This window comes from Thamnophis elegans, chromosome Z (genome assembly GCF_009769535.1).
Source record: "Thamnophis elegans isolate rThaEle1 chromosome Z, rThaEle1.pri, whole genome shotgun sequence".
NCBI lineage: Eukaryota > Metazoa > Chordata > Lepidosauria > Squamata > Colubridae > Thamnophis > Thamnophis elegans.
The window spans coordinates 67,498,786-67,521,910 of NC_045558.1; the positions used below are offsets into that span (position 1 = coordinate 67,498,786).

The 23,125-nt window shown below is 37.1% G+C and overlaps 1 protein-coding gene across 1 annotated transcript in view; it reads right to left on the reverse strand.

The window, feature by feature from the left end:
- TBX20 (T-box transcription factor 20) overlaps nucleotides 1–18,612 on the reverse strand; it is a 79,246-nt gene extending 60,634 nt beyond the window's left edge. Inside the window, exons 1-5 of the mRNA XM_032234518.1 lie at nucleotides 18,255–18,612; nucleotides 12,521–12,761; nucleotides 8,096–8,260; nucleotides 4,028–4,136; nucleotides 2,793–2,951 (exon numbers count right to left, since the gene is read on the reverse strand). Of these exons, the coding sequence (XP_032090409.1) occupies nucleotides 2,793–2,951; nucleotides 4,028–4,136; nucleotides 8,096–8,260; nucleotides 12,521–12,761; nucleotides 18,255–18,381 (801 nt within the window). The 5' untranslated portion in view covers nucleotides 18,382–18,612. The remainder of the gene's footprint in view (nucleotides 1–2,792; nucleotides 2,952–4,027; nucleotides 4,137–8,095; nucleotides 8,261–12,520; nucleotides 12,762–18,254) is intronic.
- Between the last annotated feature and the right edge of the window lie 4,513 nt (nucleotides 18,613–23,125).

Below are 23,125 nucleotides of genomic sequence, written 5' to 3' on the forward strand. Positions count from 1 at the left end.
CAGACCCAAAATCTCATTGAGGAAATGTGCTTCTCTGAGGAACTGATATATTTAAAAAATTCAGATTTCAGATAACAATTAGAGGCACATTCTTCAATCTAGTATCTAAAAAAAATAGTTGTAACTAATGTATAGCAACTTGTGAGACAAGGTAAGTGTTAATAAGAATTGCATTATAACAAAATTAAGACGACTACAAATTTCCATCTCTCTGTTAATACATGTTAAAAAAAAATTTAGCAGACTTTATCTACAGTAGCATGTTCCTATAGGAGTTACTAATCTGATATGTCTCATTTATTTTATTTAATGAATGGCAACTGCAGAGGTCATGCAATCACTGTTATAATAATGTAGTTTAAATAAAGCATCAAAGCAAATATATATCAACATATTATATATGTGTGCTCATGTGTATATACAATATGTGGAAAATAAAGTATAGCATGCATATACTTTGTATTAAAGCAAGATAAAATCATCATAAAATATGGACCCACAGAATTGCAATGGGATACATATTTTAATTTGATATCTAAGGAAGCTAATCATCTAACTGCTTCTGGTGTGGCTGGGGTGAGATCATCTCATCTGCCTTGAAATTTCCTGAGGAGATATTCTCGAGCTATATATTTTATCATTTGTTCCAGTGCATCACAGTCACATTGCAGACTCTTGACCATTCCCCATTTAAAGAGCTTTGCCCTAGTTCTGGCATAGGCTGTCTTGATTCTATTCAGGTGGCTCCACATTTTCCAGGGCAACTGCATTCCTGGAAGTGGTTTTATTGGATATGTATGATCTGTTTGATTGTGGTTATTAAAAGTAATCCATCTCAACTGCTATTCACCATCTAGATTGTAAGACTGTGATGTTATTCAAAATCAGTTTCCTAAATTTAAACCTGGTGAGAGATGGCCTAATATTTTATATATTGGATGATATCTAAGAGTCAATGGGATGTTTATCTTATTCTGCTCTCGAACTGTCTCTTGTTTGTCATCTGAAATCAGGAGGGGCAATGTTAGAAAGACCATGCAGCCATGAGAGTGGTGCAGATTTAATGGCTCCAGACATCATTCTCATTGTGTCATTAAAATTAACATCAATCTTGTTGTATGATAACTTCTTCCGCACACAGTTGCACAATATTCAGCAATACAGCATACTAATGATTGCACCATTATACATAATGTTTTGGCTTGTACTCCCTCAGTCTGTTCCTGCAATTTTCCTAATCAAGTTGTTCCTAGTTTTCAGTTTTTGTCCAATTAATTGAGCAATCAGATATGTCTCCTGACTGAAAGAGAATAATTTAAAAGGAATCCAGGAATATTACAGCAGACATCTTTGAAAGTGAATAATTATGGCATATAATTAGATGTGACTTTTCCAGTCAACTTGATATCATACTGGTTTTTATAAACCAGTTCAGCCAGAAATAGTGTGGTTAGCATGAGCATAAGTGTGTGCATGCATACTTCAGACCAAAAATGTTAGGAACTCTGAGGACTGAAACATATAACCTTCTGAGGATGAGCTTACATTATGTTTCTCAACTGGCTTTGTTATGATCAATGTTTTGTGTTGACATCCACAATCACCTTATGTTAGTTAATTACAATAGCAGACTGAAGAAGGATCTCAATTTTAATTCTGAAGAAAAAACACCTGCATACCCAAATCTGATACATGTTCCAAATTTGTATAAGAGATCTATCTCAGTTGTCTAGGCAAAGATCTGTGTCCAAATATTACTGAAAATATAGAGGAAAGGGTTTTTTTTAATATAAGAAATTGATATGTATTCTGATTGAAAAGTAGCATATTCTGAGGTAAGGCCTTGCCAATAATTTTTTTTAAAAAAACATTAATACTGTCAGTTCTGACCCTGCACTGGCCAAGTATTTTTATGTGTTGTTTTTGTCAGGTATAACATGAAGGACCAATAAGAGAAGGAATTAAGCTAGAAGAACTCTTAAATTAGGCTGTAGGCCTTTTTAAAAATTAAAGGCCTACAGCCTTTTTAAGATGTTCTGCTGATATGTAATTAAAGGAAGATAGATCATTTTGTTCTTTCTAGCTCACTCTGAGAATGTTTGTATCATTCAGCCCCAATGTTTACAAAACATTGACAATAGTGTAAAGTGACCAGATGTCCTGCTTTTGGTGGGACAGTCACGATTTTTCAAAATTTGTCCCGTGTTCCGCGGCGTGTTCAAAAAGTCCCAATTTTCCAAAAGAAAGAAAAGACGCCGAATCATCAATTTTAAAAAGGACGCCCTTAAAAAAAAAGTTTTTATTTCTCTGAAGTGTCATTCCCGATGTGGCCTTTAGAGGGCAGTAGTTTCCCTCCCTCCACTCAGCTCGCTCAAAGCACCTGATGAGGGGCGAGGCTCCCTACCCTGCTGCATGTGCGTATGCCGACGCGTGACGTTTTTGAGACAGCGAGGAGGAGGCTCGGTCCCGGGCTAAGCGGCTCAGCCATCAGAAGTTTTTTTTTGCCCGCTTCTCTTGGGCGCCGCTCTCCCTGCAACCATGCAGTGCAAGCCGCCATCAGCAACCTGATCCGGGTGAGCCAAGGGGAAGCAGGTGGGAATCCAGTTGGGAGAGGCTGGCGATGGGGGTGGCTTTTGAAAAGGTTGGGGGGCGTTGGGGGAAGGCAATCGTGGGAAGGCTTTTTTTATAGCTCAGGTGCTCCAAGCCCCCACCCCCATCAATAGTGTCCCACTTTACCCATCTTAAAATCTGGTCACTTTTCAATAGTTAGTGAATTGGGTGAAAATACTCACCAGTTGGTTTTGGTAGGCAGTGACAGCTGTAAACACTGTCTCTGGGAATATAAATGTCCTGAATTCTTCAGATTTCAAATTAAGCAAGGAGGCTGTGTGATCCTTCTTTTTGATGATATGCACTCTAGGTTGATATTTGTGCATTGAATTCAAAATTATCTAGAGAGAATAAAAGGAGAGAAAACACAATCAGAATAATTTTCAGTCAGCAAATTGTATTGTCTTATCCATAAAAACTGTTATACGTAAAGAGGACAAAAAAGATATGCCAGATTCTTGGCTAGTATCAGAAGAAACAATAAATCGTTTTGGTCCTGGTCTTAGTTCTAGTCTCACTTCTAATGTACACCAATTGCCACAAATTAATTCCACTTTATGAGATTTAGTAAGAGGAAGGATGCTAAAGGTCTTAAAATGAAGGCAGATAAAAGCCAACATCATTTTCTTCCTTAGTTTTTGTCACTCAATCAGATTCCCAGGAAGGTTTTGGAAATCTCAAAGGTACTGGTGCCAGATAGCTTCAAAACAAAGGGTAATATTATTTATACTTAAATTCACATTTAAATAAATAACAAGGCAATTTACATTTCTTCACATTCAGTCTTTATATAGTCAGACATACAGTATTTATCCTAAATTTAAATATTTGATATTTTACATCAGGGATGCAAAAGGTTTTTGGCTATGTGACATATGGCATGCTGAGGAACTTGCTCTAATATATGGCAGAATCGAAGACAACTATGGTGTAGTTTCATTAAACTGATATTATATTATTATGTAATATTATGATGTAACAATATCCCTAGACATCTAATACTTTCCTGCTTTGGTCACCCAAAAGAGTGGACTAAATGCAGGTTACATTATCAGGTTTTGCATAATTGCAGATTCCAACATTTAGACTTGTTTTATTGCTCTTCAAAACACATCAAAGAAAAAGAAGGTAGGGAAAATTTTTCAGGACAGAAATTCTTAAATAATTAACAGTTAGCTGTTACAGATGACTAAAAATGGGTTTTCAGAACAGAAGAATAAATGCTAAAATATCATCTGTGATAAAGATATTGTTACATGCCCCATCTCCTCCTCTCCATGAAATTTCACAGCTTTTAAAGTTTACTTAATAATCATAGGAACAACTATTGTTGTTTTTTTGGCATTTTCAACAGGTGCAGGAGAAAGAACCTGAGGGTGGAGTATTGTTTTCCCTTCTCACAGGACAAAGTACTCACATGACCATGCTGATCCAGCTCATTGTTTGTGAGTTTCACTTTTTCAAAGGATATCATCTGCTTCAGCAATTGTTCCCCAGTAAATGGAGAATCTGGATGCACATATAGCCTGGAAAACCAAACAACAAAGTTCATCAAGGCCCACCAAGCAGAAAGAGAGACAGAGAGAGACAGGCAGGCAGACAGATAATAGATAGATAGATAGATAGATAGATAGATAGATAGATAGATAGATAGATAGACAGACAGACAGACAGACAGACAGACAGACAGACAGACAGACACTTTCCATAAAACATGAGCACTTAAACTAGTAGGCATCATTCTCAAAACTTTAATTCAGTTTGGCGAACTATTTTTAGACTCTTCTCTTAAACCCACATAAAAGGAGAAAAAATAGCCAAAGAACAGATATAAATCTAAATGATACTTAGTTTTAGATGAAAAACTTGTTAGAAGTAGAGAAAAAGATTCAGTCATAAAATTTTGCAAGATATTTCCACCAAACAATTTTTTATTATTATTAGAAGCTTAGTTTTCTGAAAAATAATTATTTGGGTTTTTCCATTCTGAATATTATTTTTTCTTATTCTTTTCCATGGCGACACATCTTCCCTAGTCCTTTAACAATTTCAAGTGACGATTTGTCTAAACTGGATAGGAAATACTAGTTTCATACTTGGAATTGCAGCAGGAGGGGGGTGAATGGAGATTCAAAAAGATAAATCTTAAATAACAGTATGCTGATATTATAGTTTAGAAAGTGGAGAAGTTACCTGTGTTTGATGAAATCAAAGATATTTCCCTCCAACATATTTCCAATCAGGATTACAACCATCTCTCAGTATTAAAGCACATTCTTTTTATGCTCAAGATGCCAAAGATGACTTCAGGAAACTCAGTAAAACTCCAGGAAAGATTTCCATTATAAATCTGGAAATCTAGCAATCTACATAAATCTACCACTAAACTCTAGGAATCAGTTATCTGACTGTGTTATGATCCTACTTTATTTTCCACATTAATTTGATTATTAAGACATAGATTTTCCGGCCTTTCATACAGTACATCAATCTCATAAAACGATAGTAGGATAATTTCATATTAAATAATCCAAGAAGACTTCTTTTACCAACAATCTGAGCAGTGATTGATATACCAGATTCACAATGGACTTTTGGCGCTTTGCATTTAAAAATATTGATTAAAAGCCTACATAAAGTAAAACATCTACAGTAAAACATCAATGCATTTTATTCATAAAAATATTATGAAGCCAAATACCACTGTTTTTTATAATCCTGATTTAAAAATGGCTTTTCTGGCATAAAGCATTTTTTTCAGTCAGAAGAAATAATATAAATTGCAATAGGGTTCATGAAGTAAAAGAATATAATATTTCGTACTTGCATAGTTTTGATCTCTTAAGGTATATTTGCTCTGGAAAAATTCTATATCCATATCCCTATATGAATAAGGACACAGCATGACTTATTTACAAGCACATTGTTGATGAAACCAAACTGCAGAACAGCAACCTCCAGTGGATTCCACTGAAATCAACAGGAAATTCTAAATAAATATGACCAACATAAAGCAGACCCACCAAATACTTCATCTATTGGTCTCATCACAAATAAATGTTTCTATTTAAGGCTATTATTCTCTGGGCCTTTAGAAAGGCTCAGACATATTTTTATCTCTTCGAGAATGCTTAATGTTTCCGTATATGAAGTGTGGCCTCTGCTATCTTTTTGTCCAAGTAGACTACACTGTTTCTCTGTCCCTGAAGCTATTCTAATCAGAGCTTGAAATAACAACACATAGGTCAAATAAGCATTTTCCATTTGAGGTGCAGTGGCCTTCTCCAGATGCCTTCCAATTATGAACTATAGTCACCCTTGGAAAAATAGGTTGAAGAAGCATGAGTGAAGCATTGGAAAAAGGCAAAACTTAGCCTATAACATTTACTTTTGCTCCAGTCCATATAGGTTTTTATGAAGATCAAATTGGGCTTAACCATGATTGTGGTCTTGCATTTATTGGAAGAAAAGCTAGATATAAATGGCAGGGTGGGTGTTGAGCTAGCAAGAACCATAGGCAATACAGGTAGTTCTCTTACAATCATTCATTTAATGACCATTCAAGTTACAACAGCACTGAAAAAAGTGACCTATGACCACTCTTGCAGCATTCCCACGGTCATGTTATCAAATTCTAGCTCTTGGTAACCACCATGTATTTACAAAATTGCAGCATCTCAAGGTCCTGGAACTATCATTTGCAACATTCTTAGGGAGCTTCTGACAAGCAAAATCAATGGGGGGAGCTAGATTTGCTTAACAACCGCATGATTCACTTAACTTCAGTTATTCACATAATAACCATGGCAAAAAAGTTGTAAAATGAGGCACAACTTACTTAAAAATTGACTTGCTTAGCAATGGAAATTTTGGACTCAATTGTTGTAAGTCAGGACTACCTGTATAGTCAGTACATAAACAAGAAGTAGAGTAAGGTATAGTGACTGTTCTCCTCCCCACCCACTCCCATTGACTAGTAATTGTTTGTTAGAACAATTACACAATTTGTACAGCACTTTTATCATGGATTGAAAAGAGCAAAGGATTGTTTTCTTCATTCAAGGAAAAAGTAAACACTCTGAACTTGCATTCACGCTATAACACAAAAACTCAGAAAAGATAGAGATATCAGCAAGCTAGAACTCATAAGGATGATACCTCTTTCAGACTTTTGGTTGGGTTAGTAGAGCTATTTAAACAATGACTCACAATAGATGTGCTTTCCCTGAAGGAATTTTAACCTCCTGCCTGCACAGCATACTGTACCTACAAAGTTGTTTCACATGTTGACAGCAGGAAAAGAAGGATTTAATGGTCATCTGTAATGAAGCATTATGAATGAGAATGCTTTCAAATGATGCTGGATAATCCTTATCCATTACAAAGTTTGCAATTGTAGTTCTGAAAGTTATTTCTGTGTAGATGTTGCAGAGAATGCTCAAGGGTATGAATGTCACCAAAGCGTACCTACATTGGTGACTTTTTCTTTCTTTCTGAGTGCCCATTATAGAAGAAATGAATATATAAGTCCTCCCGACATCAACCAATGAATTTAATTTCACCAACTTGAAAACCACGATCACTACTGTTTCAAAAAAACATTTGGAAGTAAGAGCTTTAGAACCAACGTTTCAGAACACAGATGATGATCATGAACAGGCAAATTCAAAACTGCCAAGTCTTAATACTAGAGTCTAACTTATTCTTTCAATTTACGCCATTGAGATTTTTAGTTTAATCTGCAATAAGCTCAAATTTGAAAACGGACAAACACATCACACTAAAAATGATCAAGGCTATTGCAATCAGAGGATAATCCAAAAGCATTATGTCAAAGATTTTTTTCTCCCAAAGCATACATATGAGAGAAAAAACTTTCTGAAATGGTTACGATGGAACCTATAATAAATGCAACTTCAAAGACTGGAAGTTAACAGTTTCTTAAGATTTCAATATTTGTGAAATACATTTTGTTCCTTGCAATTTTCTTCACAATGGAACCTGCCTTGTTCAATAAAGGTTATTCTATAATAAATGGACATAAGTAACAACCTCTCAGTTGTGCTTATCAGTTGAGTCTAAAAAATAACAGAAAATGATAAATAAAATGTGTGATCTGAAAGATATCTAAAAAAAGAACAGCATTATTTTTCTTCCTGAAAAATAAGTCACTTATTTTAATACAACAAAAATATTAAGAAAAGGACCGAATAGTTTAAAAAAAAGTTACATGACTTTGCATATTAGACATAGCCTTTTGTTACTAATTAATTTATGCCTAGAAATTGTAAGCATTTAAATGAAGAGTACAGAAAATATATACTGCTTCTGAGTCAGTAGAAAGAAAGTTTGTATCCATAAGCACTCTTTTTTTGCTTATTCAACTCCTGATGTAATTTTTTTGAAACCAAAGTAAATATTAACAGAATTGTGTATGTGTGCAAAAGTGGCTGCTTGCAAGTACATTATTTTCAGGTGAACTAACCTTGCAGGCAGAGGGGGGTCTGCTTTGCCAGCAACCAGCCAGGAAGATCTATGGTAGGCATATCTGTATCTCTTATTGTCCACTGGAACTATATCCATGAGCACAATGAACTTGGCTTCTGGATCCACACCAGAAAAGGAAACCCTAATGGTTGGAAACATTCTTCTGAAACAGAAAGAAGGAAATGAGAAAAACAATTTGTAAAGAGAATAATCCCTCACAACTGATTTAAGAAAAAAAAATGGCATTGCAGCATGAGAAGGAAAAAGGGAGAGGGAGGGAGAGAGGGAGAGGGAGGGAGGGAGGGAGGGAGGGAGGGAAGGAGAGAGAGAGAGAATGTAATCTTTGTGCACTGGGGATTTTTAAAATAAGCCATTTCACCTTATTCATTATAAGGACAACGGGCTCAGACTGTGTTATAATTAACACATAAGTCTGCCTTTCTCCCTTCCAGCCCTACCTGGCATACTAATTTCACAAAAGGAAGGGAGGCAGGTAAGTATCTCAGAAGGCAATGGAGATTCCCAAGAATTACACCCATTTTCTAAAGAGGAATAATATACTGTAGTAATCAACTGAATAGAGACTGTGGAAACACAACATTGAAACATTTTTAAAATGCCTATTGCAAGTTTGTTGGCTCTCCTCCACTTCTTGAAAAATTTCCTTTTATTTCTGAAGATAATTAGTTACTGGCACCAGAGAGGCAGCTTATGGGCATAGAAGCTAACACTGCCATCAGATGCATTTTCCTACACATCTAATTTTTCAATATAGAAATATTTGTAACTCTTCACCTTGGATAAATTGCAGAAGTATTAGCCATTTAAGCTTCTATAATATCTGAAGCAAATAATTATTTTCTGTGTACTGCACATATATGAGAAATAATCTGGTGCCAGTAACTCATTATCTTCAGAAATAAAAGGAAAATTTTCAAGAGGTGGAGGAGAGTCAACAAACTTGCAATAGGCATTTTAAAAATGTTTCAATGTTGAAGAAAATTATACATTTAATATGCCTGAACAGCTGAATTCAAACAGGAAAGTGGAAGCAAAATAAGTTTTTATTGATCTGATTAACTGGTTTTGATTTATATTTTGCTAATTTTCCAATAATTACAGAGGGGAAGCTCCTTCTTGGTGTGTATTTTGGTCTGCTATTTTTTAAAATATTCCAGCATTTGCTGAATGTTTTGAATTGCTGAAAAAGCGCCATATTCCAACTTTAGAGATGCAAATTTTGAAAAAAATTATCTGAATTTCATACATCTATTGTGCAACAATTCAGTTACCAATTACCAGTTACTGGTAATTATCAGCTCCTGCCACCTAACACTTTTAAAACATGCACATACATAAAATGCCAATAGATTAATAAGTACTATTTTAGTGCGAATGTAATAGCATTCTGTACAGCCAGGCTAGCCACGTGACCATGGAAAATGTCTTCAGACAACACGGGCTGCCTTGATCAAGAAATGGAGATGAGCACCATGCCCTAGAGTTGGACATGACTGGACAAGGAATCCTTTATCTTTACCTAACTACCTATGTCTGCAATGGTTTCATTTTATTTACTTCCAACTTGATGTCACTAACTATACTTCTCTATTCCACACACTGCATCACTCAGGGCATTGATGAAGTAGAATCCAAACTATTAAAGCTTATGTCATAACAATCATCCAATTATGTTAATGATTCAATATACCCCATTTCTTTATCTTCCTTTTCATTAATTTTTAGGCTTCCTTGAGTTCTTACATCTATTATGAATTATGCCTTTATACTGGCAGTGCCAATTACAACTCTTGCAGTCCAAAAGAAAAATGTCTGCCAAACATTTCTGTGAAGAAGATTGATAATTAGTATCTAAAAATTGGTGCATTTTTCTCAAACAACTTGCGACCAAGGTTACGTTTGAATATAATATTTTACAAGAAAAGTTCAAATGTCTCCCAGGTTTTTTTTAAACAAGTAAATATTTTCCATCTGCATCTAATTTATACCTTTAATTTGGTGTGGCTTAATAACCAGTATAAATGTTTTTTAAAACAGTTTTCAATAGTTTTCCCTACCAGTATTAAACATCAGGAAACTGTCTTATAAGAGGATCATTGTGAGAATAAAAGGACAAGGAAATAATTAATTATTATTAAATTATTATTCTAAACCCATGGAGTTCCCATAATGGAGTATTAATAAGATCAGGTAAAATACTTCAATAGCCTTTCTTTGGTCAGTATCATTGATTTGCAAGGATGACTGCACCGTAAATCAGCATGAAAATAACAGAGCCAAGATTCAAAATATTCTCCCATACTACCCTCTAATTTAGACAGGGTTGTTTGATTGGTTTTTCTCGAAGGCCACTATACTGTAATAGTTTTTACCATCATATTTAAGACCATGAGTAGTATTTAATTATTCAGCAGGGTTACAGAGTAAGCTGAGGCAGACAATCCAGTGAGAAATAAACAAATACTTTAAACTGCCCAGCAAATTTCTTTTAGCTTCGGATGGGACTCCTATATGAAGCAGATGCTAACAGCAAAAATAAGAAAATAATCTAACAAAATGAACATTTGATCATTCCTTTTATAATTTATACATTTTGGCCTAAACAATGTCATAACTCTTCCATGTATGTGCAGATTGGAGTGTAGGTGGGGGGAATAACAAAAATAATGGCATAGTAGAAATAATGTTGTAGAGTCTCTGGTATGCACCAATATTTAATGAACATTTTGGATATGATTCTGTGCAGTGTAGAAAAGCTTCTAGACTCTGATGAATTAATTTTTCCAAAGGGTAATACTGGCTTTACTTTCCTAGTTATAAATACAGTGTGTATTGAATTCCTATCATTCACAGATAACATATTTATTTAATCTATAAGCAACAGGTTGTTACTATCAACTCACCAGTTGGGGCTAAGTGAACTGGTTTATATATCTAAGGTCTGGGATGGCTGTTTTGATCTTCAAAATTGTCTCAATTCTCTTTGTTGTTTTGATTGCAAGAAACTAAAAATAGTTACTTTTCTGGAAATTGCTTCTGGTAGAATTCTCTTTATATCACCTTCCTCATTTTACAAGGGTTCAATCTAATTCATAAATTAGATTTGTTCCATTAAAATTATGGCTTGTTTTACAAAGATTTCCACTTTAATCCAATGGTGGGTTTCTATTATTTTTACTACCGGCTTACTTGTGGATGTGTGCATGCAAATGCAAAAGCATCCGGGTGGGTGGGTGGAGTCTCCCGCTGCTGCTACAACAGGTTCGCCCGATCTGGGCTAAACCGGCAGCAACCCACCTCTGCATTAGTCACTCTAATGCTTTCACTGAAACATACTTTTCTAGTTCAAATGTCTTATTTTTATTTTACCCCAAATAAAAATTCATCTGAAGATTTCTAATACATATTAATATACCAATGTAGTATATCTCCTCAAATTGAAACATAGTAATGGAAGACAATATCTGATGGATTACATCATACATTAATGAGAGATAGTAACTTTTCAGAGTCTGCTGTGGGTTATAAGGGCAAATGTCCAATGTATATTTATCGCTGTGAGTTTGACATCAACTATTAGTGCTTGTGTGAAACAGCCATCACAGATCAAAAACAGACCCCAAAAAACCCCCACCATGTTATCTGACACTTCATATGCAACACTTTTCTGTGGTGGTAATTATCCATTCGGCTGTGTGTCACTCAGTTCTGTGGTATATTAAAGCACTGACACAGTGAACAAGTCAGCACTACTTTAGTCTGACAAGATTTCTAGCACAGACTGGATGTTTAAATAGTGAGAAGGATACATCACTGGCTTCCCTTCCAGGCTTGTTCATAGACAATTTACCCCTTTTAAACTAACTCAGCAAATGTTTTCTTTCATAAAGTCAAGTCAATCCACTTTTCATTAAAACTCCACTCAAAGCTGACTTCCTGTAGCCATGTGCCTGGTGGTGCTTTCCATGGTACATATCTGAGTATGCTGCCCCTGGTAACTAAATAATAATGCTTTTTTAAAAATATATTTTTTCCTATATTTTTACTGCTTCAAATCCATGCAGCATACAGACAAAGGTTATTATAAAAACATTTGAACTGCTCAATACTATCAGATGCCTAATTACGAACAGCATTGCTCTTCAACAACAACAATGCTAGGAGCAAGGGAGAGAATCATAGCTCTGGGGCAGCACTAAGGTGTCAGGGCAAATAGAGAATTGAACCGCACAATGTTTATTGTATATTAGCCTGACCTAGCTGAAACTATACTAAAACTATAAATTCCAGAAATCCCAACAATTGTCACTTTTGCTGGATAATTCTAGAAAATTTTTGCACATCTGAAAGTAGCAGCTGTGGGTAAGATTCCAAACACTGTCAAGCAATATTCCAGTCTTACCTTCCTGATTTTGTGATTATCATCTCAGTCCCTAGTTCATGGAATTTGTCCCAAAGCTCTTTGGTTTCCAAATTGCAGGAGATCTTAGCCATCTCCTCACTAGGGATAACTGAGGTGGTGGGGATTAGTGGTTCTGTGCAGAGAGAGGAAGGGCTGCTATTGCTGCTGAAATCCCCTTGGGTGTCCACGTTTGGCAAATCACTCAGAGGCTGAGGACAAGATGATTTCTCCACGAATTTCTCTGAAAAGAGGACAAAAAGAAAAGCAAGACACTGGTAAGAAGATCCACCATGGTTTTGTGTGTGGGATGGCTGCAAGTAGCTGATATATTAACTTTCTCCAGGAAATGAAACAAAAGGTCCCGGACTGATTAATTTTATGCAATCAATTTGCTCCAATGTCTGATAATCCCAGCAGCTTTTGTGAACTTGGTTTTTAATAAAAATTGCTAGTCAGAAAAGCCAGACTCCTGGTATTTTTTCCCTAGCACAGCTTTCTTCTTACATTGGGAATCAACAGGTGGGAAAGGGGTAGGAAAGGGAGAAAAAGAAAGAAAGATGTCGTCTAATGGGGTTCTGCTTCTGTTTTTCAATCTTGTTGATTCTGCAAGTTTTTAATTAAAAAAAATGAGCCTATTCTCCAAATATATTTGCATTTATAATCAGTTATAAAGAATTCTGCCCATTTCTCCAGAACAGACCAATTTACATTATTCCCCTGAGTGACAAAGCGTCAATGCCAGTGAATAGAAGAATTCGTGATGATCTCTATCCCCACCCTCCCATTGAAAAGTTCAAAAGCAAAATCTAGCAGAAAATCCAGGAACTAACTGTTTAGTTAGAAGCGTTCATGGGTGTATGCAATCACTAGTTGATTTTTATCCTTGCATAGAGAAAGCTAGACTATCAGAGCAGCTACTATATCCAGTTTACTTATAGAGGTACTTGCTAGTTAAACAGAGGAGCATTTACTTGGGTCAGCATTCAGTAAAAAAATTCTAGAGCGATTTGAGCATCTCACAAAAAATTGGGAGGTCAGAATCATTCCAACAGGGAGGGTGGCTGTTATATGTCTTTAATTTCAATTCTTTATTGAATTGCCCAGAAGAATTTTCGATCACCCATAGCTAATTGCATTGTGCAGCCACTTCTTTTGTGGGAAACAACTGATAAGCGAAAATAAGTCATCACTGATCCATAATTTAGCTGGTGCTAAATAATATTGTGGGAATTCCCAGAACCTTGGTCAGAAGTCTCATTCATTTAATTGGGGGTTATCTTTAAGAAACCTATTGGATATATGTTACAAATCTGGTTTATTCAGCAGATGGTTTTACAGGACAGAGACAGCCCTTTCACCAGGCCCAACTTTAACAACCTTTAGATTTCAGAGGTATATTTATTCATTTTAAACACATTTTCTAGAGATCAGTGAACACAATGACATTTAATTCCACTGTCTGATGCAGACTGCAGTGTTAAATATGTGGCCACTTCCCTCCAAAAGTGGCTGCTTATAGAAGAGGATTACTCACTGATAACTTAACCATATTTGATTCACTTTATTCCAGTTTTCTGGAAACACTGCTCAATTATAAATGAATCAAGGCAGGTAAGTTTATACAACCCGCTAGCTGCTGACTTCACACAAATCTGCTTGCAAGATTGTTAGAAGAAAAGGAGAATGCAAAACCTTGCCCAGTACTTTGAGTTGTTAAAGAAAAATCTAGAATTAATATAGATGAGCCTTGTACAAAATAATTGCAGACACACAACCTTTCCGTCAAAATGAACTCTGATCTGACTTTCCCTTCATTAGGAAGAGGAGGCTGCATAAAATAGTGGTTAAAGTGGAGGATCAAGTCTAAAAAAACCCAGATTCAGATCCTGGTTTCTACCACAAACTGACCTAGAAGTGTTTAGCTCAATCTTTCGGAATTGTCAAGATAAAAAGGAAACAGAGACAACCTTGAGCTCCCTGAAGAGCAGGCAATTAAAAGACAAAAATAGAAAATAGAAAAGGAATTAGGGAGATGGTTTACTAGGTGTGGTGGTGGAGTGGGGAGAGCCAAAAAACACGGTCAATTCAACAATTGTCAAGATACAAGGCAGTCCACCTAAGTCAAAGCTCCCAGAAACCATCTAGTCGTCAGGTGAATGCCACTTTAAAACTAGAAATCTCTCCCAATCTCTCCAAGGACGTTGCAGGAGAAGGGAGGGGGAGTGGCTCCTGGACTAATGGGATCCACCTTGCCTAAACACATTAGACGAGATGTGTTGGTTTCTAAATCTTGGGAATCAGAGAAACAAATGAATGAAATGTGCATTTTCTCATGAGTGATTTACAACTTCAGCTGGTTGCAATGGTTGGGTGACGCTAGAAATCACAAAGCTTTCAGCACTCTACAAATTTAGCTGAAGTGACTTTTTCCTGAGTAGATGCATACCAGACAGCAGCTTGGAAATATCTAGTGCCTGCAAAATATTAGGCCCGCTATAAAGGGCTTCTAGAGAATTGGCACATCGATTAAGCAGACAATGACTAACGAAGACCGACTGATTTTTCTGGGATCCCTAAGACTGAAGACAATCCCAATCGCTTCGGACTTTTTCGATGTTTACTCTCCAGGACCGGGCTCTTGAGGAATAAATCGCTCACAATAATTCCAGCTGTTTGAAATTCACTTTATTGGCCAAGTCCACGTAAAAGCTTACTTTTGATCACCTGAAATCGGCGGGTCTGAATCAATCCAGTATGAAATTATATTCCTTTCAAAATGTTATTTACCAAGAACAAAAAATAATTCTCATGTCCAAGAAATTAATGGTAATAAAGGAATTGATTTTTGGGAACTCTGCCGGACTAACCTGTCTGAAAATAATTGTTCACTTAACACTTAAGCCCCGGTCCCACTTCTAACCCGGACAACAATAGAACCTTCCTGATCTCAAGCCTATACCTCGGCCTTAATTACAAATCTTTTTTTATTTAGACCGCAGTGGAATCTGAAAAGCAGAAGTTACACTAGAAAACTTCCACACGGAATTCAAGCAATTGTAAATTTAAATAAAATCTAGCAGCATTAGGTCAGTATCTGCAGGGATCTGCCGCCTAGAAGATATTCAGCAGACTTTCTGATAATAGAAGGAATTGGATCAGACCACTGAACCACTTAGCTCAGATCTAAAGGGCAGAAATCCCTTGTTGCCCTTTAGAGAAATGTGGCTAATAACTTACTTCATGCCCATCAAATAAATGTGGCAAAGCCTGGAAGGTCTATTTGGCTTAACAGGATAGAAGAAGCTTGGATGGATCCAAGTGAGCGTCCCATTGATGTAAATGGTGTGTGTGTGTGTGTGTGTGTGTGTGTGTGTGTGTGTGTGTGTGTTTTGGCTGTTTCCAGATTTGGAAATAGGGAAAACACAACAATGTGGAACCTAATACTTTCAATGAGCAGAAGCTTGCAGCTAAAAACAAAAGGACTTCGTACATAGAGATCAACAGGGACGGGATACAGTCCGTCACATCGACTTCGACAATACTTGCGCTTAACAAATAAAGCAGAATATCCCCCATCTCTCTCCCAGCTCATTTCCCAGTCGTCCTGTATGAAGTCTAATAGTAGATCTTAAAGCACCTCTGTATAATTTGGGTCTAATGAGTATTTGCGAGTCGACTCTGAAATTTCTTTGATTTTTCTTTTGAAAATTGAAATGAAAGGAAGAAACTCACATTTTGAGGATCCTAGCCGGGGGGGGGGGGGGGGAGAAAGACAGATATGCGATCGCCCTCTTTTATAGTTAAAAACAACAATATTCTGTCTGTCCTACGCTTATTAGAGCTCAAACCTAAAAAAAAACTTTCCCAAAACTTCCTCTCCAAGAAGATAAAGAAGCTAGTTTAGGGATGTTTTTAATTCTCTAAAGTTAATTAAAAAGGAATGTTTTTTCACATGGATGTTTCATTTATATGGTCACTTTTTTACATAAGACATAAATCCGAATGTCCATCAAGATCTTACACCAGCCCAATGTCTGATTTTTTTCAACATAGACCAAATGGCTAGGTGGACTGGACATTAACATTTGAACTACTATAAGTCAATGTATTTACCATACGCTAAATAAATAAAACTTAAGACTTGAGTTTTTTTCTATTTCTCTTTGAAAAATTTGTGTAATTTTTCTAAAATGCACTATTTTCTCTAGTAGTTAGGAAGGCGGCTAACGAAGCAGAAAAGAGAAGCGTTTGGTGTGGGTTTTTTTGCTCAACAATGTTTGTGAACAACTCTAAAGAAAGTATTGACGCTGCTATGTCAGCAAACTTTCAAAACAGAAAATTATGGAAAAATGTTTAAAGGAAATAACTGGAGGAAATTTTGCTTTTCTTTAGGAAATCCATGCGGCGGGGATCTATTAAAGTTTATGAAAAGTACAGCCAGCTCATTCAGCTTTCCAGTCATTTTTTAAACGTTCGTTTCCTTAAGTTTGTACACCATTTCAAGACTGACAGCAATTTCTCTTAAAAATCATGGAAACATTTCCAAATGGAAATCTTAAGGATTTGGCAATTAAGTGGCAAATTTAAAGCTCCAATCGAGAATTATTAAGTAAAAAAATCCCCTTGAATTCAGACAGCATTGTTTGCAATCAGTCCAATTATCTTGGAACCACTGCCTGAACTTTAGTAAATACAGTGATTAGTTCTATGTAATTGCGTTCCTCTATCACCAATATAGAATACAAAGAGTTCCAGCAATGATCTGGAAATCGGTTCTACTTGAAACTAAGGATAGGTGTTGTCACTGCACTGATTGTGGGCAGATCTTGTTTATTCAAATTATGGTCTGATCCTGTGCCTCATATTTGGAAAAAAAAAAGACCCACTAATTTAAATGGGACTTTCAGTGTCATTCTCACCAGTATTCCAGATAAGTATAGGTGCCGTTATATCCGTTTATGGCGGAAATGTCCCCCTTACTGTAGCCTTGTACATTTCTATCGAATACCCAATAATTATATACTAGGAGGCTGTGTGGATCCTTGCACTTTAAAAAGCAGACAAATCCCAGTGGAGCAGAACTTTGGTTAATTTTATAAAGCAGGAGTTTCAAATAAGGTGGACAAAGAAAGCTGTTTTTTCGCCCTATTTTCTTTGGCTGACGAAGCATGGTGATTTTGTGGGCTTGGGAGTCCCTCGCATAGGGTAATTAAAGCTTATTTTCCCATCAGTTAGACTCTTAGGAAGGGTACCCGCAAGGCCTTCTCCGTTTTGGAATTAGGCTGGGTTTTGAAAGGTAAAAGCTTTATTTCGAATTAATAAGCTCAAGCAAACATCGTCACCTTTAAATGCTTCCTTTCAATATGAAATATGAATAGTACAATTTAAAACCCAGGACAGGTGAATTCAATACATTCACACTGCAGGGCAGTTTTCCTCATATACAGATTTCTTGTATCTCTTGGATGTTACTTAAGTAAAGATTGTGCTAGGATCAATAGATATCGTTAAAATTCTGCTTGTTGGGAGGGGGATCTGAAATTTTAAATTGTGTCTACTGCTTCGGTTTCATTCCCTATCATTCTCAATCATTAGGTCAAATAAGAGCGAATTCAAGATCGTCTTTAAGAGTCACAGGTTTGCTATCTATGCAAACAACCCCTCTAGATCCCACAGAAACCCCCCGCACATTACTTTCTCCCCGAACGCCGGACAATCCCGAAACTAAACTTACCCAGAGGCTTGAGAGTGTTCTCGGGACTTTCTTTCTCTTTGGGGTTTCCGCTTGACATGAGCGCTGCGATGGAGAAGGCATTCGCACGGGAGGAGAGCTGGGGTTTGGGTGACGCGGTGTACTCCATGACTCCGAGACCGCTGTGCCTAAAATCGCAAAACCTAGCCACGCTCACCTCTGAGTGCTCCTTCTTTTTCCTACACCGGCCCTGGCGTCAGCCCAGGCAAAAGGGAGGAGAACCAAGCCGACCCGCGGAAAAGGCAGCACTGGAAAGGACAAACCTCGAGAGCCGGGCAGGTTATGCGATGCTCAATTTTTCCCTGAACCCGGAGCATGGGTTCGAGTTGGCGGCAATGAGCACTAGAGACAACTCTGTGGAGCAGCCCCTAGCTTCTCCGCCTTAATTTGTTGGTCGCCTAGATCCCATCGGCTGTCAACCAATCAGCGTCTGGCTACGTCAGGACTCCCTAATCCCAACAGCGTGGAGGAAAAGGGGAGGGGAGGGGAAGGACAGAGGACAGGAGCGCTCTCAGCTCGGCTCTGGTTGCAACGAAACCGCATCGTAGAGCAAAATGTTTTGGACCCGAATCAGCCCAGTCGGGCAATTGAGCTGGTTTTTCGCTTTGCAGGAAATCAAGTACAATTGACACCCCCCACCCACCCTTGAGACTGCCATCTATTTCCCACCATCATTTATCACTTGGGAATTGCTGCGAAATAAGCCCCCTTTGGATCGGTCAAACCGACTAAGCAACCATCTTCTTCATGCAAGCGCATCTGGGCCCGGGGTTTGCAGTCAGTAATGCTTGCAATGCTACAATATTCTAAACCAGAGATTACGTAGGCAAGATTTAAAATACATCTTCTTCCCACGGAAATCAACACTGCTCCAATCCCGCCTAAGAAGTTGCCTTTCTACCTTGTCCTACCTACCCTTTGCATCAAACACACATGCTACTCGTCGTTTATGGAACTAACTAGTGCACATATTAGGCCAACAGAACAACTATGAATAGGTTGTAAAAGCTAGCTATGGAGGGGAATGGCCTCAGTCTTATAGATGTCCTAGTTAGTGTTCCTTAGTTAGCTACGGTTAAGTTAGCTGCAGCTCCTATAAATATAACCGGTCCTAACTCCTATCCAAATCGAAATGAAAACTTTTCCTGAAGTATGTTTAGAACTTTGCTTCAAATGAAAAAAAAATTGGATTCAATTGTCTCATGTAGAAGGTTCTTTTTTGGGGGAGGAAGCATTATATGATGTCATGAACCTGCATGAGTCAGTAAATACTCGGTCTTTCTGATGGATCCCCATCACCAGCTGCTTGGCCATTATATCCCGCATGCTCAGAAGTAATATTTAAGGTACAATAACTATAGTTTTCACTTATTAAGGAAAAAAATGCTACGAGTGATTGTTGGAAGGCTTCTTCAACATCTTTTTATTTTTAATAACCTCATTAAACAAAATAAAGCTTTTTGGATAATTAACACATATATTCTGGAAAGGAACTTCAGAAAATAAAATGTGATTTTTCTGCTGCGCTACCAGGAAGTTTATGGATCTTCATTTTATAGAAGGTTCTTATTCCTAAATCAATTTCTTGAAGATATTTTTTTGCGATTTCTAAGATAGTTAAACGTGTTATATCTAGTATAATTTAAAAAAAATTAAGTCATATTGGTATCATTCTAACTTTCAAAGTTGTAGATAATTTCAGTCCTAGATTCCAAGTTGTTTAAATTGCAACCCTTTGCACACTTATTGGAATTAGCAACCTAATTCAGCAACTTGCTTTCAAGAAGAGAACAGAAAAATGCTCTTTAAATTGTAACGAAATCATGTGTATGCGATTTGGAAAGAATTCAGAATACCCTGAATCTCCAATGAACACACCACTATTTTTACCATGTTTACGATATGTTACAAAGGGCTAAATATCTTACAAACGCAGAAAATGCGCCGAATAAAGGACAGTTGAATTAATCGCGAGTTAAGAGTCCAGCCAATGGATTCCTCTTCCATAAATTTCGCTGGGATTGATACTCTGCCTGTTTTAGAATTACGGCGTTGCTTGAAAGTACAAGGGTTACCGAGTTAATTTATCTGCTTGGGTTTTCTCTATGCTAACTTTGAGTCTATTAGCAACTGACTCGAATGCTTCTCTATTTTGCAGCGGAAGAAATAAAAGTGCTCTCTTTTCTTCAACCGCTCTTTCCATGCGCCACCTTTAACGAATAACAGCGCTCCTTCCTTTTCTGAATTGCGCGTCTCGGAATGTACAGTTTCTGGCAAACGTAGACTACATGCTTTCCCCCGAAAATCGATGAGCTGCAGCTCTCCGAGTTTCTCTTTGTTAAAGGGGTCCACGCAACTTCATGCTTTCAGTTCAAAGGATTTAAAACTGCTTGCATCTGTCCTCCCCTCTTCGTATTTCCATTCTGATCCAAAGGTGGTTTTTAATTGGACTTTGTTTTTCTTTCCTTGAAAACGTTTTACTTCTCACCCAAGAAACTTCTTCAGTTCGCCTTTTTAGATAAAGAGAGACACATTTTCAAGGAAAAACCAAGAATGTCTAGTTGCCTTTTGAAAAGTATCTTTGGGACAACCATGACCTGGCTGATTGGGAAATGGCTATGGAGGTTCTCAGTTTGACGTTTCAAGCAATAATTATCTAGTTTTGCGCTAAATTACTAAGTAATTGAGCATTAAAGGATTATGAAGACTACTTCCTAAAACAGGACTTTTAATGGGACTTCAGCCACAAGCTGTGCTCGAAATCTTTCCGTCTTCCGTAACAGGTCTCTAGCCCTTGGAAGATAGAAAAGGAGATGAGGACTGAAATGGGCGGGTTTTTCCTTTCTCTTTGGAGGAATTTCCAGCAAAGGAAATTCAAGAAACAACCAAGCTCAGTGGCTAGGTTTTGCAAACAAGAGAGCCAATTCCAGGCCGAATTCTAAGTCAAAAACCGTGGGTCTCAAATCTTTGCTGTTTTGACTTCCATAAGAATCACTCCCTCAAACTGGTACTTCCAGTGTGCCCAATTTCAAGTAGTTTGGTTGAAAGATCTAGCAAGAAAATTTAGAGACACTGGGAGCCATGCTCTGTCATCAGTAAGAAAAACCACCCTTGTAAACTATAAAATTTTTGGCTTCCATCAATAGCCTGAATGGATCTATTTCAGTTAAAGCAGTTTTTATAGTAATATTCATTTAAATATGAATGGTGTGTTTTATGACAGTCATGAACTGTGTTCACACATCAATGTAACCAATTATTTCCTTTAACTCTGAATTGTTTACTAAACATTTGACTAGGTTGAGATCATACTAGGTTTAGATAAGCCCTAAAACTATGGCTGAATGAAATACTGGCTGCCTTTAATCAGGACACTTAATCAAAACCTGCTGAACCACATTACAGAGGTGTGACCCCACCACTAATGGGTTATTGTTGTTTGACTAGTGTTAGGGCTAAAATCTTGCAAATCTCACACACTGAAATGAGTTGGCCATATTTTTGATAGTACAAGGCAGCTGCCTTATGTGCAATGAAGGCACATCTGCCAAGCAAGAGGCAGTACTCACTTGTCAGAATAATGCCAGCCTTACTGGCTTTAATAAATAGATCATCAAAAATTGTATTCTTGAATGAAGCAGAATCTTCAGAACTCCCCTTTTAGGTATTACTGACTTTCCTTACATAGACAGACAGATCTCTGGAAAAGGAAAACAAGGATAAGGCCACCCTTGCCCCCTAAGGAAGAATTGCAGGCAGCTAGTCTCTTTCATTTCATCCGGAATCTGTTGAAGAGCTCAAGATGGCAGAAACTGAATATGTTTAGCAAATTGTACTTGTCCATGCCTTCAACTCAGCTAGTTGAAGGTGTCAGTTCATCTGGGTGGAAAGAGTTCTGTAGGATTACTTGATATTTCCAGTTTGGTGGGTGAGAATCACATTTCCAGTGCAGTTTAGTTCTGATCAATATTGTGAAAGTCTGTAAACACCAAACTATTGTGTCCCAAATGCAGATGTTTCTGGACTTGCATTTAATCCAATTACATGGGCAGAAATAGCTGGAAATGCTACCTTTGCTATTCTAAAAACATTACACTTTTGGCAGGATCAACCAATGCCACTGAGTAGTGGGTTTCTAACAGGTGTGCAAAAGATACCTTTCTTTCTCAAGTTTAGAATCTTCCCCTTGTGTTTGAACTACATGGGGATTCTCAGGATCCCGTGGTAGCAGCAACTGGTCATATTGCAACTACCAACTAAACAGCCAACATTTTGGATATCAGCTTGGGTATAACTTAAAATGGTTTGCCTCTGCTGAACTTTCTACCTTCCCATCCAGTCTTTGCATCTGGCTTTATACATTATGCAGAATTCTTAATTGTTTTGACCTTATACATTTTCATTAATATTTTATATATCTGCAATCTTCAAGGCATTATTTGATTTCTTATAATGTACTGTACAAAAAATTCTCATTTTACATAGGATGTTATGAGAACCCATAACAGTCCCAATGGAAACATAAAAGATCAGACTGAATAAACCAGATAAAAATGCCAGATGCCCATTTTTTTAAAAAAAAACATGGATAGCAAGGAAGAGATACAAAGTGAAGCAAAATTTGGGGGCAATAATGATCCTCCTTTTCCTTAAATGTTTTTCCTGTTTTACTATTCTGAACTTCACAGAATCTGATTATTTGGTTAATTGACTGGATACTTCTCCCACTTTTTAATTATTGTTAACCATCCAGTTTGCTTCCTCTCAGTCAACCATAACTGTTTTGTGTCTAATGATGTTCCTTACCACAGAATGAAAGCAAAGAAACAGAATTAAGAGGAATCTGCTGAATG